This window comes from Kickxella alabastrina (genome assembly GCF_025024165.1).
Source record: "Kickxella alabastrina strain RSA 675 chromosome Unknown BX661scaffold_10, whole genome shotgun sequence".
NCBI classification, from domain to species: domain Eukaryota; kingdom Fungi; phylum Kickxellomycota; class Kickxellomycetes; order Kickxellales; family Kickxellaceae; genus Kickxella; species Kickxella alabastrina.
In genome coordinates, this window is record NW_026251481.1 from 129,442 (window position 1) to 141,907 (window position 12,466).

Sequence of the window (12,466 nt, forward strand, 5' to 3'; positions counted from 1 at the left end):
AATTAATCACACCACCTCGTATTATCATCACCGTCCGTTATTATTTGTATTTTTCTCGCTCTCGCTTTTTCTAGATACTCACAGATGGTAACATTTGATCACACCGCTCATTGTAAATGTTGGGGAATGGGAGTGAAAAAGTAACAAAGGAAGATTGGCAAGGATGGGCGCTCACTTTGGATTGGGGGTTGGATTGCATAGCGGCCCAATTTTCACAATTCACAATTCACAATTTATAACAAAGTGAGAGTGGGAGCGGGAGCAAAGGCGAATGACAATATGAAAAAGGAGCAGATGCCATATTGCCACAAAACCCAAATGAAGTGAAATGTTTTTTACTTGTTCCCTTGTCACCAGAGTAGTAAGCTGACGAGTAGGTTTGCGAGCAAAAAAACATGTAAGCTAATAGACCGTTTTAAAGTGATATTGTTAATTTACGCCTTGTTTGGTTGTCTAATTTGTCTGGCGAGCGTGATGCCTGCAAAAAATCCGAATACCAAGGTGCTCACGACATACAACAGCGTCGTTGCTAGCCCAGAGAAAAAAGATTCTTATGTTTCTGCAAGCTTCGACAGGCCAACAGCATTGCGACTGCTTCAAACACATGGATGGCAACCAAGGCCTTGAAACCAAATCGGAAAACCCATTGCGGGACTACCCAAAATACCATTTGCACCAATGTGATTTCCGATTTCGTGCGAGCAAAATATGTGAGCATTGCCAATCCTCCCAAAGTAGCAACACAGATGATGGGAGGTGGGAGTGTGAATGTGATGGTGCGGCTTTGCGGTAGCGGAAATTGGGATGGTGGCAATGGTGGTAGAGTAATGTTGTCGATCCCATTTGCTGCCTGTTGAGTGAATTTGCGAGACAAGGCGGCTGTTGTGAGTATCTCATTTAATGACTCGGAGCTGGATATGGACATACGCCGGGTTTTGACATGCACAGCGCCGTTGCTGGGGTCTGTCCATTGCCATTCAAACGTCGCCGAGTTGTCGTCCACGTTAGTGATGCGCGCTTGTTCAGCATTGGGACACTTTCCATAATGCTGCACGATGCTCAGAATGTCATCGTGGTGTTGCTCGTTGAGTTCCTTGAGGGACTGCCTTGCAATGCTCTTTGCGTCATTCATTGTATTATATTTGTTTTTCAATGTCTAAAAATTAGCAAGTATACTAAGTTAAATGTTGGACACAAAACAATTAAATAAGAACAAACCTATAAAAAAGATAAAGACGATTTGCTATCGAACAAATACAATTTGAAAGTCAATTTTTGTTACCAATGTTATTGCCAGCAGTAAACTATAAAAGGAATATAAAGCTGTAAATGTCTATGTTAGGGTAAAAATACTGCATCAAGTTACTTATCCAAAGTAATGCACAATAAAGTAGATGCAAATACAAGTCACAAACATCCCAGCAACCAAAAATATCTTGTCCTGAGTGGTTCTCCGGTTGATATACGTAATGACCGACTTGGACAGCCCAAGCGTACTATCGGCATTCAAAATCCTCTTATGTGCGCCCTGCAGCATGCCCCTCTGTTCCCTAAGGTTATCCAGCGAAGCCATGCCCTGAGAAATATACCCATCCAAGGCCTGCTCGCTCCTCCCCCAAAACCCGCCATCCTCGCCCTGGGAATCCATCATAATAGTCGTGTCCATTGGCATCGCGCCAGCGCCGCTGCCATTCATATTACTGCGCTGGAACAATTCATTGCGATTGTCATCGTACGTGGCTTGTTCGGTTTTACGTTGCTTGAGTTTCTCGTACCGGCGCTTCAGCTGCTCGTGCTCCTCGGCCATAGCAGAGGCCCGATCGAGCATCATGTTGCGTTTGCGCTCGGTAGACTCCTGGCGTCCCAGAATTCGGTACTCTGTGATGCGCTTGCTCAGGGTCTGCAAATCCTGGACTATGGCTGCTTGAATAACCGCAGGGCCGTTAAATCTTCCTAGCTCAAAGTCGCTGACGCTTTGCTTAATCTTGTGTAGCAGCCGCTGTGCAGCATTGTATTCGCTCGTCATGCCAGATAATGCAATATAATAAAATAGGTAAAAATACACGATGAACGAGTTGCAATAAAAATTAAGTTGATGTTTTTGAAACAAATTATTTACTGAAAAATGCCAGTATTCTTGGCTGCATGTGCCAGCTTTACTTGGCTTTGGGGCGAATCACGTGTATATTGTAAAAAGTTTATTCGAAAAGTTTTCAAACTATCTTGCTTATTTGGCACTACTCAGCATCCGCTCGTGCACGTCATCCTCCAGCCGAATCATATCATGCAAAGCCATCAGCAAGCACCCGCTACTCCACGCCTGGGTGTCGCACGAGTCGCGGCAATGGGCACCGTCCAAATTCGTCAGCTCTGGCAAGCCCGCATACGCAGATGAAGAGATATGCTGCTTCAGCGTGACCATATGCGCATGCAGCTCATGGTAAGCCGTCTTCAAGGGTGTCAGCAAATTGCCTCCTACCGACCGCTCAAGGATGGCAGAGTGAATGAATTGGAGCTGCGCGCGCAGATAATATCCTGTGACCCACAGCCACTCAGGGCCCTGGTGGTAATTGATGCCGTGGGCTACAAATGAGTCAGACGAGTCGTTCGAGTTGTCGTAGTTTGGCCGATACCGTATATCGGACGGATCCAGGGTGCGCATCCCCATGGGTGCAGACAATACAGCGCTCATCTTGTGCAGGCAAACGAGGGCATGCGAAGGGTCAAAGAGCTCAGGAGCAACGACCATGGCAATGGAGATGTTAGGGCGGAACTGATAGTCTGCCCACTCTACCGAAGAGCCGTAGGTGTCACGGTAGATTCCGCGACGGTTGACCATGGCCGAATTCACATTGTACTGCGTGTCCTCGCGGGTATCCAGAGGGACCCAGAAGTACCGCTCAAAGCTTCTCTGCACTAATTGGTCCCACTTAGCGTAGTCAATGTGTGTACCGTCAGGCTTGTCAACGCCATTAAAGGGGAACGCGCTGTTTCGGTTCAGAGAGGCAAGCCAGCGCAAGGCCGACTTTTGAAGCCCAACAATCTCCACGTCGGCACCATCGCGTGGGGTCGCAGGCACACCGCGGATGCCGGCCTTGTCTGACGATCCCATCTTGTCCATCCATGTGCCGCAGTTCCACTGGTTCCCGCCGCTGACAAACCCAGTGGTGTCAAAGTCAACACCGACGCTGATGTCGAACCCCTCATCGCGCATCTGCGAGTCCAGCGCGGGCCCGGCGTTCCACTCGCGGAACTTAATTCCACTGGCGTGCCGCTGCATAATTTCTTGAACGAGTTCGGCCACAGTACTTGTCGCGTTGAAGGCCTCCTCACTATCCCACTGCACAAAGGTCTCGCCATCAGGGAAGCGCCGCGCCACAGGTGTATCCAAAAATGCTAGTCCCTCGGGCCCGAGCTCACAGTACGTTTGCACGGCCTGGAGCCAGAACCACGTTGCATCGCGCGCGTTGTAGCGCGGGAACCTGCCGGCATCAAGCAGATTGGGAATCAAGCCGTGCTTGAGCGTGCTTCCAAATGCCAAGAGGTGCTCGCGCGCATCCGCAAATCGCCCAGTGGCCAACAGCAGGCCATCGAGGGCGATAAAAACGTCACGGCCCCAGCAGCGCATAAAGTCAGTGGAGAAGTGTGGCAGACCAGCGCTCATCGAAATACTGACTTTGGTTTCAGACACGGGTCGCAGGCCGGCGCCATTGACGTGTCCCAGCATCTGTACCGATGTCATTGCCAGCTGGTGCGTGAACTGCGACTTATTGACAACCTTGCCTGGCATCAGCTCCAGGGCACGACGGATCAGCGCCTGATACGCGGTGTGCATGGTCAGGGCAAAATAGCGCGGGAGCATAAAGTTGGGCGCCCGCTTAACTAGCTCCCAGCGCTCCTCAAACCACGCCGACAATTGTTTGATTTCGGGGTAGTCCTCGCTGTATTGGGCCAGCCGCTTGGCAACGTAGTCCAGGGCCCAGACGCCCTGGCGCAGGTGGTCGCACAGCGGATGGCCCAGGTCGTTGTTTGGAATAATGTTCTTGAGATGCGTGTACCAGCCCTGGATGCCACAGTAGGCCAGCGGTCCTAGCCCAGGCACATCGTAGGCACCCTCGCCAATAGCGTCGCGTTCTTCGGCGTCGCAGCGGTAGAGCACAACATTCAACGCTCCAAGCGTTAACTTTGCAACAGCCTCGTCGGCGCACGTGCGTATCTTCCAGTCGAGGTTGGGCTTGAAGTTTGCAAGCCGGGTCCGCACGACCAGGACACTGCCAGGGCCAAAGCCCTTCGGCAACTGCAGCATTGTGAACACGCCCCGGCTGTCCTTGTGCTGCACAATCTCTGGGCTGTCTAGCTTTTCAAGACGCGAAGGCAGGCCGTGCAGGAAGCCGTCATCCCTATTGCCAGCCGCTGCCAGGTTGTCAGAGCGCACTTCCACAGAGTGTAGACGGTAAGCAAACTCGGGGGTCACCAGCGTGCCATCCAACCGGGGGCTATCGAACCATGGGCTCTCGGTTGCGTCCTTGAACGCACAATGCGCAATCATCATGACGCCCTCTCTGGTGACCGGATGCACGCGGTGGATGGTAACGTATTCGCTCTCCTGGTGTACATGGACCTCCTGGTACAACGCAATTTCGCTGTGCAGCCTGTTGAGCTTGGCCTTGGCCTCGCCCAGTCCAATACACAGGGGATCATCCAAAAGGGCATATCGGCGTTCTTCGTGTACAACATTTAGCAATTCCGGATACAGCTCATCGTAGCCGCGGTTGCTTCCTGTGGCGGATGCTGTAAAGGAAACAATGGCGCTGTTGGGCAAGGAGTCCTCGAGTGTGCGTTTTTGGCTAGGCACCTCGTTATCGTGGGTGCAGTCAAAAAAGATGGCATGCGGCAGCGAGGCGCTCAACGGCGCGACTATGCTGTCAATGTGAATGCCTTTATGCTCGTCATCAACAAAAAAGCCGGGCTCGCCGAGACAATCAACAGCCAGGGAACCGATGGGGCGGCCGCCATGGCGATGTGCAAGTCGCGACATCTCCTTGGGATCCCAAGCCTGCATGGCCTCCCTAATCAGCGAGTTAATACCCAAACGCTGTACAAATACACGGTCGGTATCCTCAGATCCAGTGAACAGCTCGGCAATGACGTATAGGTTGGGATTGGCCTTGCGAGCCTCGTCCAGCAGATATTCCGCGAGCTCAATCGGCGTGCTGTGGCAGTTGTCAATGCGGAAACCATGGAAGGCACGCGCCATGCGCAAAGTGTATTGGCGCATGTGCTCCCACAGCCACGGGTTATCCTCGGGAGTCAGTCCGTAGTTGAGTTTGACGCAGTCGCCCCACACGATGACTTCGCGTTGCAGGTATGCCTTTGATTGTGGCCCGGCAAAGTTGTCCAGCGGGTTCCCGCCCCAAATCCACCCGTTATTGGCCAAGTGCCGGCAATCCTCTGGCATTCCCTCGGCGCAACGTGGCTCGACAGTGGTAAACAAGGGGTCGACAATCTTGTAGTCATCGCCGACAGGCTTGCCGTACTTCCAGCTCCCATGGTCCAGGCGCTCATACTTGACGCGCTCGTAGATATTTCGGCGAATGGTCTTGACGTCGGCGTCGTATTCGCGGTAGTAAGGCAGATTGAGCAAATCCAGAAGCTTGCGCAGCTGCTCGATAGCTGCGTCCTTTGTGCCACCAGGCCCGACAAGCAAGCGCAGCACAGCGGCCGTGCGAGCGGCGTCGATGGTGCGGCCAAAGCGCGTTCCGAGAATATGCAAGCGGTCGCCGACAATGTACGTGCCCAGCCACTTGTTACGCTCGTCGCCGCCAAGGGCCTGGAGCGCCGCGCAATCTGACTCTGCAATGGTGCCATCAGCCGAGTCCCAGGCCTTGCCGACAGCAACAATTGCGGCGTCGACGTCAATGACATAAAACTCCCAGAGCTTGAGCGGCTGTATAATGTGCCTGTCGACAGCATCGAGCAAGCGGTCGACGTCCTCGATTGAGTTGACCATGCGGTCAAGGCCGTAGTCTGGGAGATCGCGAGAAAACTTCACCAGGGCGGCATCCAGCTCATAGGCGCTGCGTAAATGCGGCGAGTTTCCAAATTGAAGCCGGCTTCTGGGTGATCGCGCAGCCAGTCAGAGTTATAAGCTGTGTGGTTCCATACCATGTCGGTAACGCCTAAGAGCTTGTGCTTGTGGGTCATCTCGAGCAAAGCTTCTCTGAGCTTCTGGTCCTTCTGCTCCGCTGTAATCCTAGGCGTATCAAAAAGATCGTCGGATATCTCCAGCTGGTTGTACAGTGAGTAGGGAGAGTTGGACGCGCCTCGCTGCTGCATTGGAATGAAATGCAGCATGTTGTAGCCCATCTTGCTGCTGATAGCCAGCTGGTCTGACCACTTTCTCATTAGACCGAGCCACTTGGGGCTGACCGACTGCAGAACAATCCCGTCCAACGGCAAAGCTTGGCCGCTGAGCGTCAGCTGCGGGTCAACCAGGAAGTACGCTGTCGGTGTGCGGCGGCTCTTGAATTGGCGGTAGATGCGCTCAAGCGAGAGATTCTCATCATCAGCGCTGGTTATGGCGTCCTGGTTGTTCTGGTCGCCAGAGTCTATGCTCTTGTACGTCAGGTAGTATTGGTAGGGACCAGGCCTTTTAATGCGAAACTCGCATATCAGATCGGTTTGGTTGTTGAAGTTGAATTTCTTCTCGTGGAACTTTGTGCGTTCGTAGGGAGTGCCGTCCAGAGGGTAATTTGTGTGCAGCGAGGCGTCGATCGACGCGGTAGATCCCGTGAGTATGCGGAAGCGGATGGCGCACGACTGGGCGGGAGCCGACGGCAGGCGGATAAACTAAGGCAAGTGTCATTTAAACCCATTTATTTGGGATATTTAGTTTTGCGTTGCGAACAAGGCAAAAAGGCAGGTATCAACAGACATTTGAGCAAACTGGTGTCCCCATCTTTATTATTGTTTGTTTAGCCACTTACTGACTTGTTGTGAGGAGTTGTGCCATCCTCGTTGAGATCTAGGTTCCACACCATGAATGGCGGGCTGTCTGGCTGGACAGGAGTTTGGTGCCGCAGAGCCATGTAAAATGAGTGTGTACTTATAAGTGCGTATGTGAGTTGAGCGAGTCTAGTCTGAAATAGCAACAGGGCGTTGGTTTAAGTATAAAGTTAAAGAGAGAGAAAGAGAGGTTGGAGTGCTCGGTCAAACAGCATCGCTCGCTTTTATTCTTTTGCGCCGCCAGGAAAGAAAATGGCACGTGCAATTACAGGATGGGGGAGGTGTGATTTAAGCAGGGTCTAAAAGTTTGGTTTTTTTTGGAAATTGAGGCGACAACACCCAAGCGCGATGACGATTCGACACGGCGAGTTCCTTTATTTCACTCTCACGCCCATCATCGCGCATTGCGCAGGACATATTGTCGCGTTTGAAAACCCGTGCATTTCAGGACATATTGCGTTGCGAAAGAATAAGAAATTAAATAGAAAAAACGGCACAGGCTCGATAAATCAATCAAGGCTCACTTTGCTACACCGACGACCGTTGATGCTGCTGCTGATGTACCTGGGCAGCAGGCTCGGCGACTCGGTCCAAATCCAAACCGTATGCACTTAGCACATGCTCGCGCCATCTGTCCTCCGCAGCCGCCGGCATGGCATACGTGTGCAAGCCCTCCTCTGGAAACTGGCGCGCCCTCACATCCGTCTTGTACTGCACCAAGGCGGCGTCCATCTGCGGGGCGAGCTCAGCAAAGCGGCGACAAAATTTAGGCGTAAAGCGGTCGAAGATGCCCATCATATCCGACATCACCAGCACCTGGCCCGATGTCCTTGATCCAGCGCCAATGCCAATAGTGGGCACGGAGACCAGCCGCGTGATGGTTTCGGCAACCAGCGACGGCATGGCCTCCAGCACCATGGCAAAACACCCGGCGGTCTGCAATGCCAGAGCATCGTCGACCAGATGTTGTGCGGCGGCAACAGACTTGCCCTGGACGCGGAAGCCGCCCAGTGACACAGCCGTCTGCGGTGTCAGCCCAATGTGGCCGACGACAGGAATGCCAGAATTCACAATAGCATCGACCCGCGAGACAAAGTGGCGTCCGCCCTCCAGCTTGACAGCCTCGGCACGCCCCTCCTTGACCATACGGACGGCGTTGCGCACAGAATCACCAATGTCTGCGTGATACGCGCCAAAGGGCAGGTCACTGACCAGGAAAGCGCTGCGCGTGCCGCGGGCCACAGCACGGCTGTGGTGCATCATTTCGTCCATTGTCACCTGCGATGTGTCCTGGTGGCCCAGTGCTACCATCGCCAAGGAGTCGCCGACGAGCACCATGTCGACGCCGGCGCGCTCGCACGCGACGGCCGTCGGGTAGTCGTACGCTGTCATCATTGCAATTGGCTTGCCATCGCTGTGCATCTTCTTAAGCGCGTGCACTGTGACCTTGGCGCGCCCTACTTTGGAAAGGAATGGGTGTAGTTGGATTAGTTTAGGCAGTCATTTTCCAAAATGAATTGTTTGTCTTTAATGCCTTTTTTTCCTTTCTTTTCTGCATGTACCTGGTAGTGTGTCGCGCGCCGAGTCTGGCCGTGCGCTATATGCACGCACGCATGCAGCAATGCCTTTAGCTGCTGCCGCCGAGGTCATTGTTTGTTTCTGCCAGCATTGGTATCTGAGCGCAACCGCCATGTTTTTTGCGCAAACGCTGATGCTGATACTCATTCAAATTTATGCGCCAAGACCGTGGGACTTTTTCCTTTCGATTTTTGCGTAATGTTTTCCCCCTCTTTTTCTGAATGGTGAATGGTAAATCGATTTCTATATTGGGCTCGTTGCTGCCACGATAAAGCGCGATGATTGATTTTGCAAAATGATGTGTAAGATACGCAGGGGATTCTTTTGAACAAAAGAGTGCGGAAAATATGAGAATGTGTGTAAAAAATGGAAAAGAAGATAAAAGAGCTCTGTTCTGAGCCAGGACAGCGAGTGGGTTTATGAGCTTTCCATTAAAGCTGTTATTTTACAGGCTAAGCCCTTCCCACTCAATATTTTTATATTTGCATCAACCTGTACAGTGCATGCATCCAGAAGAAATAAATAAACCCAATAGGACGAATTCGAAGGCCGGAGCAATCCGGGCCAATCAACCCAAAGTGCTGTTTCCAAGCAATGCCAAAGTTACACGTGTTGGAGGGATACATGGCGGCGCAGGAACTCAAAGTCGGCCAGCGCGTCCGCATACCTCCTGTGCACAAGCTCTCTGGGCACAGCAACATCTCTCAGCACACAAGCATCGATGCTTCGGCCCTCAGCAGCAGAAAGCGCCCTGACCGCGGCGCCATAAGCCGGCATCGCCGGCGCCACGCCACACTCTGCTGACGGCATATGCACAGCGCATACACGGACACCCAGGATATCCGCTATGGCCTGTCTTACGACGGAATTATCCGAAGCACCTCCGGTCACTGCGACTATGGGCAAGGGATCCGCGCTCTTGTGCCTATAATCCACGCACATGCTCATCAGTTGGCTCTCGAGGATGGCCCGTGGATCACTAGTTTGGTTAAATTCTTGCACTGCTGTGTATCTCGTTCCGCTAGTGGGGCTGATGAGTTTGCCATCGGCGGCTTGGACAAACCGGTGGATGCCCTTGGCCTTGGGCTGGATTTCCATAGACGGGTAGTAGAAGCCAAACGCTTTGGGCGCCAGCGGCTCCATGGCCATCCGGTTGAATTCTGCCCATGAACCGTTATCATGTGCGTACGTATCGCGCACCCACTCGCGCACTAAAGACCCGTTCTTGTAGCAGAGCATGGCAATGAACCGGGAGCGGTCAGTGGGGTGTCGCATGACGTGTCCGTCGGGATGCTCCAGGGCGCTCTTGCTCACATAGGGGTATGCGGAGAGCGGAAATAAGACAGTGTCGCTGGTGCCCAGGCTCAGTACGGCCAGAGAGGGCCCTGGCCGGTGGATGCTCTCGAACCCAGCAAATGCCGACGGGTTGTCTCCTGAGAACGCCCAAATAGGACAGCCGCGCAGCCCGTATTTTTCGACAAAATACGTAGAAAGAGTGCCTACTCGCTCGTCAGCCATGCACACGCGAGGTCCCAGCATGTTTATTAACTCGGAGCTGATAGAGTCGCAGAGTCCTTGCGACCAGGTTCCTTGCTGCGCGTCGAACAGGTTGGTACCTGATGCGTCGCTGACGTCTACAGGGGCTATTTTTCCGATAAGCAGGGACGCGAGAAACGACGACACCAATGATACTCTGCTAACGTTTGTCCACGCTGGCGTCTTTTTGATCTTGGCGATCTGCGCGCCTGTGAAACGCTCGAATCCCACCGACCCCGTAATTTCTGCCAGCCTGGCAGCACTGCCGGCCGCATGCTCCAGCTCACGACACTCCTCTTTCGTACTCGCGTCTTCCCAGATTGGTGAATCGGCCACTGCAAACACTAATTGGTCCTTCAGAGATTTATTTGTGTCCAAGTTTGCAAGCTGCTCGATGCCCCGGTGGTTCCAGTACACGCTTCCGTGCTGCTGTGCGGCGCCGCTGATACCGTGGATTCGAGGGCCTAGGCCGGACAGTAGTATCTCGTGCATTAGGTGATCCAAGGCCTCTAGCCACATGTGCACGGGTGCTGTGACGCGGTCGCCGTGCACATGCCGCCCATTCGTTGTGTGATAGTGCGGGAAGCTGGCGTCAAATCCTATGTTGCTTTCTTTGACAATGTTTCCGCTAGAGTTAATTAATATGCCTTTGAGTTGCTGTGTGCTGAGGTCCAGGCCTAGATAAAGTGGGTCATTGGTATCAAGTGGGTTGCTGTTTTGTTGGTCCATTATGAAAAATAAAAAATAAAGAGAATAATAAAAAATACGTTTTACTTGCCGAGCATTGTTTGATGCGCCCAACCACAAAGCTATGCTGGCTACAGCTTATGGCCAAGAAATAATGCAGAGCTATACCAACATTGAGCCAAGGAGAATGGAACCGTTGTGTATCTGGATGATCTGACAGGTATCACCAGCTTCAAGGGCTTAGTGGTCTAGCGGTATGATTCCTGCTTTGGGTGCAGGAGGTCCCGGGTTCAATCCCCGGCTGAGCCCTTTGTTTTTTGGCTCGTAGCTTTTCTTTTTTGTTTCTTTGTTAGCAGTACAATCAACATTGTGATGTGGTGACACATTCGAGATTCTGATGATGCCTGGTTATGTGCTGTTGATGACGTATTTTTGGCCTTATATTATTTTTTATGCGATCAGATTAACTGGATTGCTGACCATTTTGGACCGTTTGATGGGTTGCCGTAGTTGGACGTGCTGTGATCTCTGCATGAATATTTTTGTAAGCTGCGATGACAAATATTGGCCACCAGAACAAAAATTGATGTTGTTTGAACAACCTATCTCCTCTCTCCTCTTTTCCATTTTAGAATTTCGACTCCACTAAATAATATTTCATTTTTCGTTTCCATTTTTTGAATTACCCGCAGCAATGGCAATCAAGGTTCAACTCGCTGTCGACATGACGTGCCAAAGCTGTGTCGACGATATCACACAGGTGCTCAACGATGTCCCAGGCATTCAATCGCTCAGCATATCGCTACCAGACAAGCGCGTCGTAGTAGAAGGCAATGCAGGGCCCTCTGCCATACTTAAAGCCCTCAAGTCCAGCGGCCGGTCCGCAGTCATCCGCGGCACCGGCTCCACCGCCGAAGGTACCACTGGCGCAGCCGTCTGCATTCTCGAACAAAGAACGCCGCCGTATACCCGCGGCCTCGTCCGATTTGTGCAGATAAGTACAGATACATGCTTTGTCGATATCTCTGTAAATGGCGTTTCTGATGGCACCCATCGGGCGTCTATTCGGGAGTGCGGCGATCTCAGCGATGTGCCGGGATCTTGCGGTGGTGTGTGGCAGGGTGCGAGCGAGGTTGGCGCGGCGGGGGAGCTGGGCGAGCTGGTGGTTGGAGATGGCTGGGGCGAGGCGTGCTTTGAAACGGACCAGTTTGCGGTTTGGGATATTATTGGCCGGTCCGTGGTGGTTAGTGGCAAGAGCAGTGGCAGCGGCATCAGCAGTGGCGTTTTGGCTGGCGTGGTGGCTCGTAGCGCTGGGCTGTTTGAAAACGACAAGTTGGTGTGCGCGTGCTCAGGAAACACCGTGTGGACTGAGCAGCGGCTGGTTGACCAGGGCCGCCTCCTTTGACCCTCTATGCGCTGTTTTTATTTTTCAATCCAGCACGTGGTGGTGAATAAGCGACAAAATAGCCTGTTTTTTTGCCAAGTGTAGATTTCTTTTATTATTTTCCCTTTCTCATCCCCCTCATCCCAGACACAAAAGAAGGCCGCATGTTGGTCATGTTCATGGACAAAGCGCGGAGAAGCGGGATTGAAGCGCAACAATAATAATAAGCAAAGGAAAGTTGCCTTCTTTTTATTACTTTTTTTTACTCCACACAAA

The 12,466-nt window shown here is 52.3% G+C and overlaps 6 protein-coding genes and 1 non-coding gene across 7 annotated transcripts; 2 read left to right on the forward strand and 5 right to left on the reverse strand.

The window, feature by feature from the left end:
• Window positions 1–48: 48 nt before the first annotated feature.
• On the reverse strand, window positions 49–1,186 carry BX661DRAFT_181869 (uncharacterized protein). Its single transcript, XM_051535829.1, has 2 exons — window positions 574–1,186; window positions 49–529 (listed from the first exon to the last, which is right to left on the reverse strand). Exons 1-2 carry the CDS (start codon window positions 1,130–1,132, stop codon window positions 435–437), a joined length of 654 nt encoding a protein of 217 aa, XP_051391840.1. The 5' UTR covers window positions 1,133–1,186; the 3' UTR covers window positions 49–434.
• Window positions 1,187–1,189: 3 nt separating this feature from the next.
• Window positions 1,190–2,092, reverse strand: BX661DRAFT_181870 (uncharacterized protein). Its single transcript, XM_051535830.1, has one exon. It carries the CDS (start codon window positions 2,024–2,026, stop codon window positions 1,367–1,369), a length of 660 nt encoding a protein of 219 aa, XP_051391841.1. The 5' UTR covers window positions 2,027–2,092; the 3' UTR covers window positions 1,190–1,366.
• Window positions 2,093–2,227: 135 nt separating this feature from the next.
• Window positions 2,228–7,088, reverse strand: BX661DRAFT_170760 (glycogen debranching enzyme; the record flags this gene model as incomplete). Its single annotated transcript, XM_051533650.1, has 3 exons — window positions 2,228–5,960; window positions 6,053–6,849; window positions 6,987–7,088. 3 exons carry the CDS (start codon window positions 7,086–7,088, stop codon window positions 2,228–2,230), a joined length of 4,632 nt encoding a protein of 1,543 aa, XP_051391842.1.
• Window positions 7,089–7,192: 104 nt separating this feature from the next.
• Window positions 7,193–8,589, reverse strand: BX661DRAFT_181872 (ketopantoate hydroxymethyltransferase). Its single transcript, XM_051535831.1, has one exon. It carries the CDS (start codon window positions 8,425–8,427, stop codon window positions 7,534–7,536), a length of 894 nt encoding a protein of 297 aa, XP_051391843.1. The 5' UTR covers window positions 8,428–8,589; the 3' UTR covers window positions 7,193–7,533.
• Window positions 8,590–9,035: 446 nt separating this feature from the next.
• Window positions 9,036–10,944, reverse strand: BX661DRAFT_181874 (uncharacterized protein). The gene has a single exon (XM_051535832.1). The coding sequence runs from the start codon at window positions 10,846–10,848 to the stop codon at window positions 9,187–9,189; it is 1,662 nt and encodes a 553-aa protein (XP_051391844.1). The 5' UTR covers window positions 10,849–10,944; the 3' UTR covers window positions 9,036–9,186.
• Window positions 10,945–11,043: 99 nt separating this feature from the next.
• On the forward strand, window positions 11,044–11,115 carry BX661DRAFT_t64. The gene has a single exon. It is a non-coding gene; the product is annotated as a tRNA-Pro (tRNA).
• Window positions 11,116–11,410: 295 nt separating this feature from the next.
• Window positions 11,411–12,464, forward strand: BX661DRAFT_181875 (superoxide dismutase). Its single transcript, XM_051535833.1, has one exon. The coding sequence runs from the start codon at window positions 11,501–11,503 to the stop codon at window positions 12,209–12,211; it is 711 nt and encodes a 236-aa protein (XP_051391845.1). The 5' UTR covers window positions 11,411–11,500; the 3' UTR covers window positions 12,212–12,464.
• Window positions 12,465–12,466: the final 2 nt, after the last annotated feature.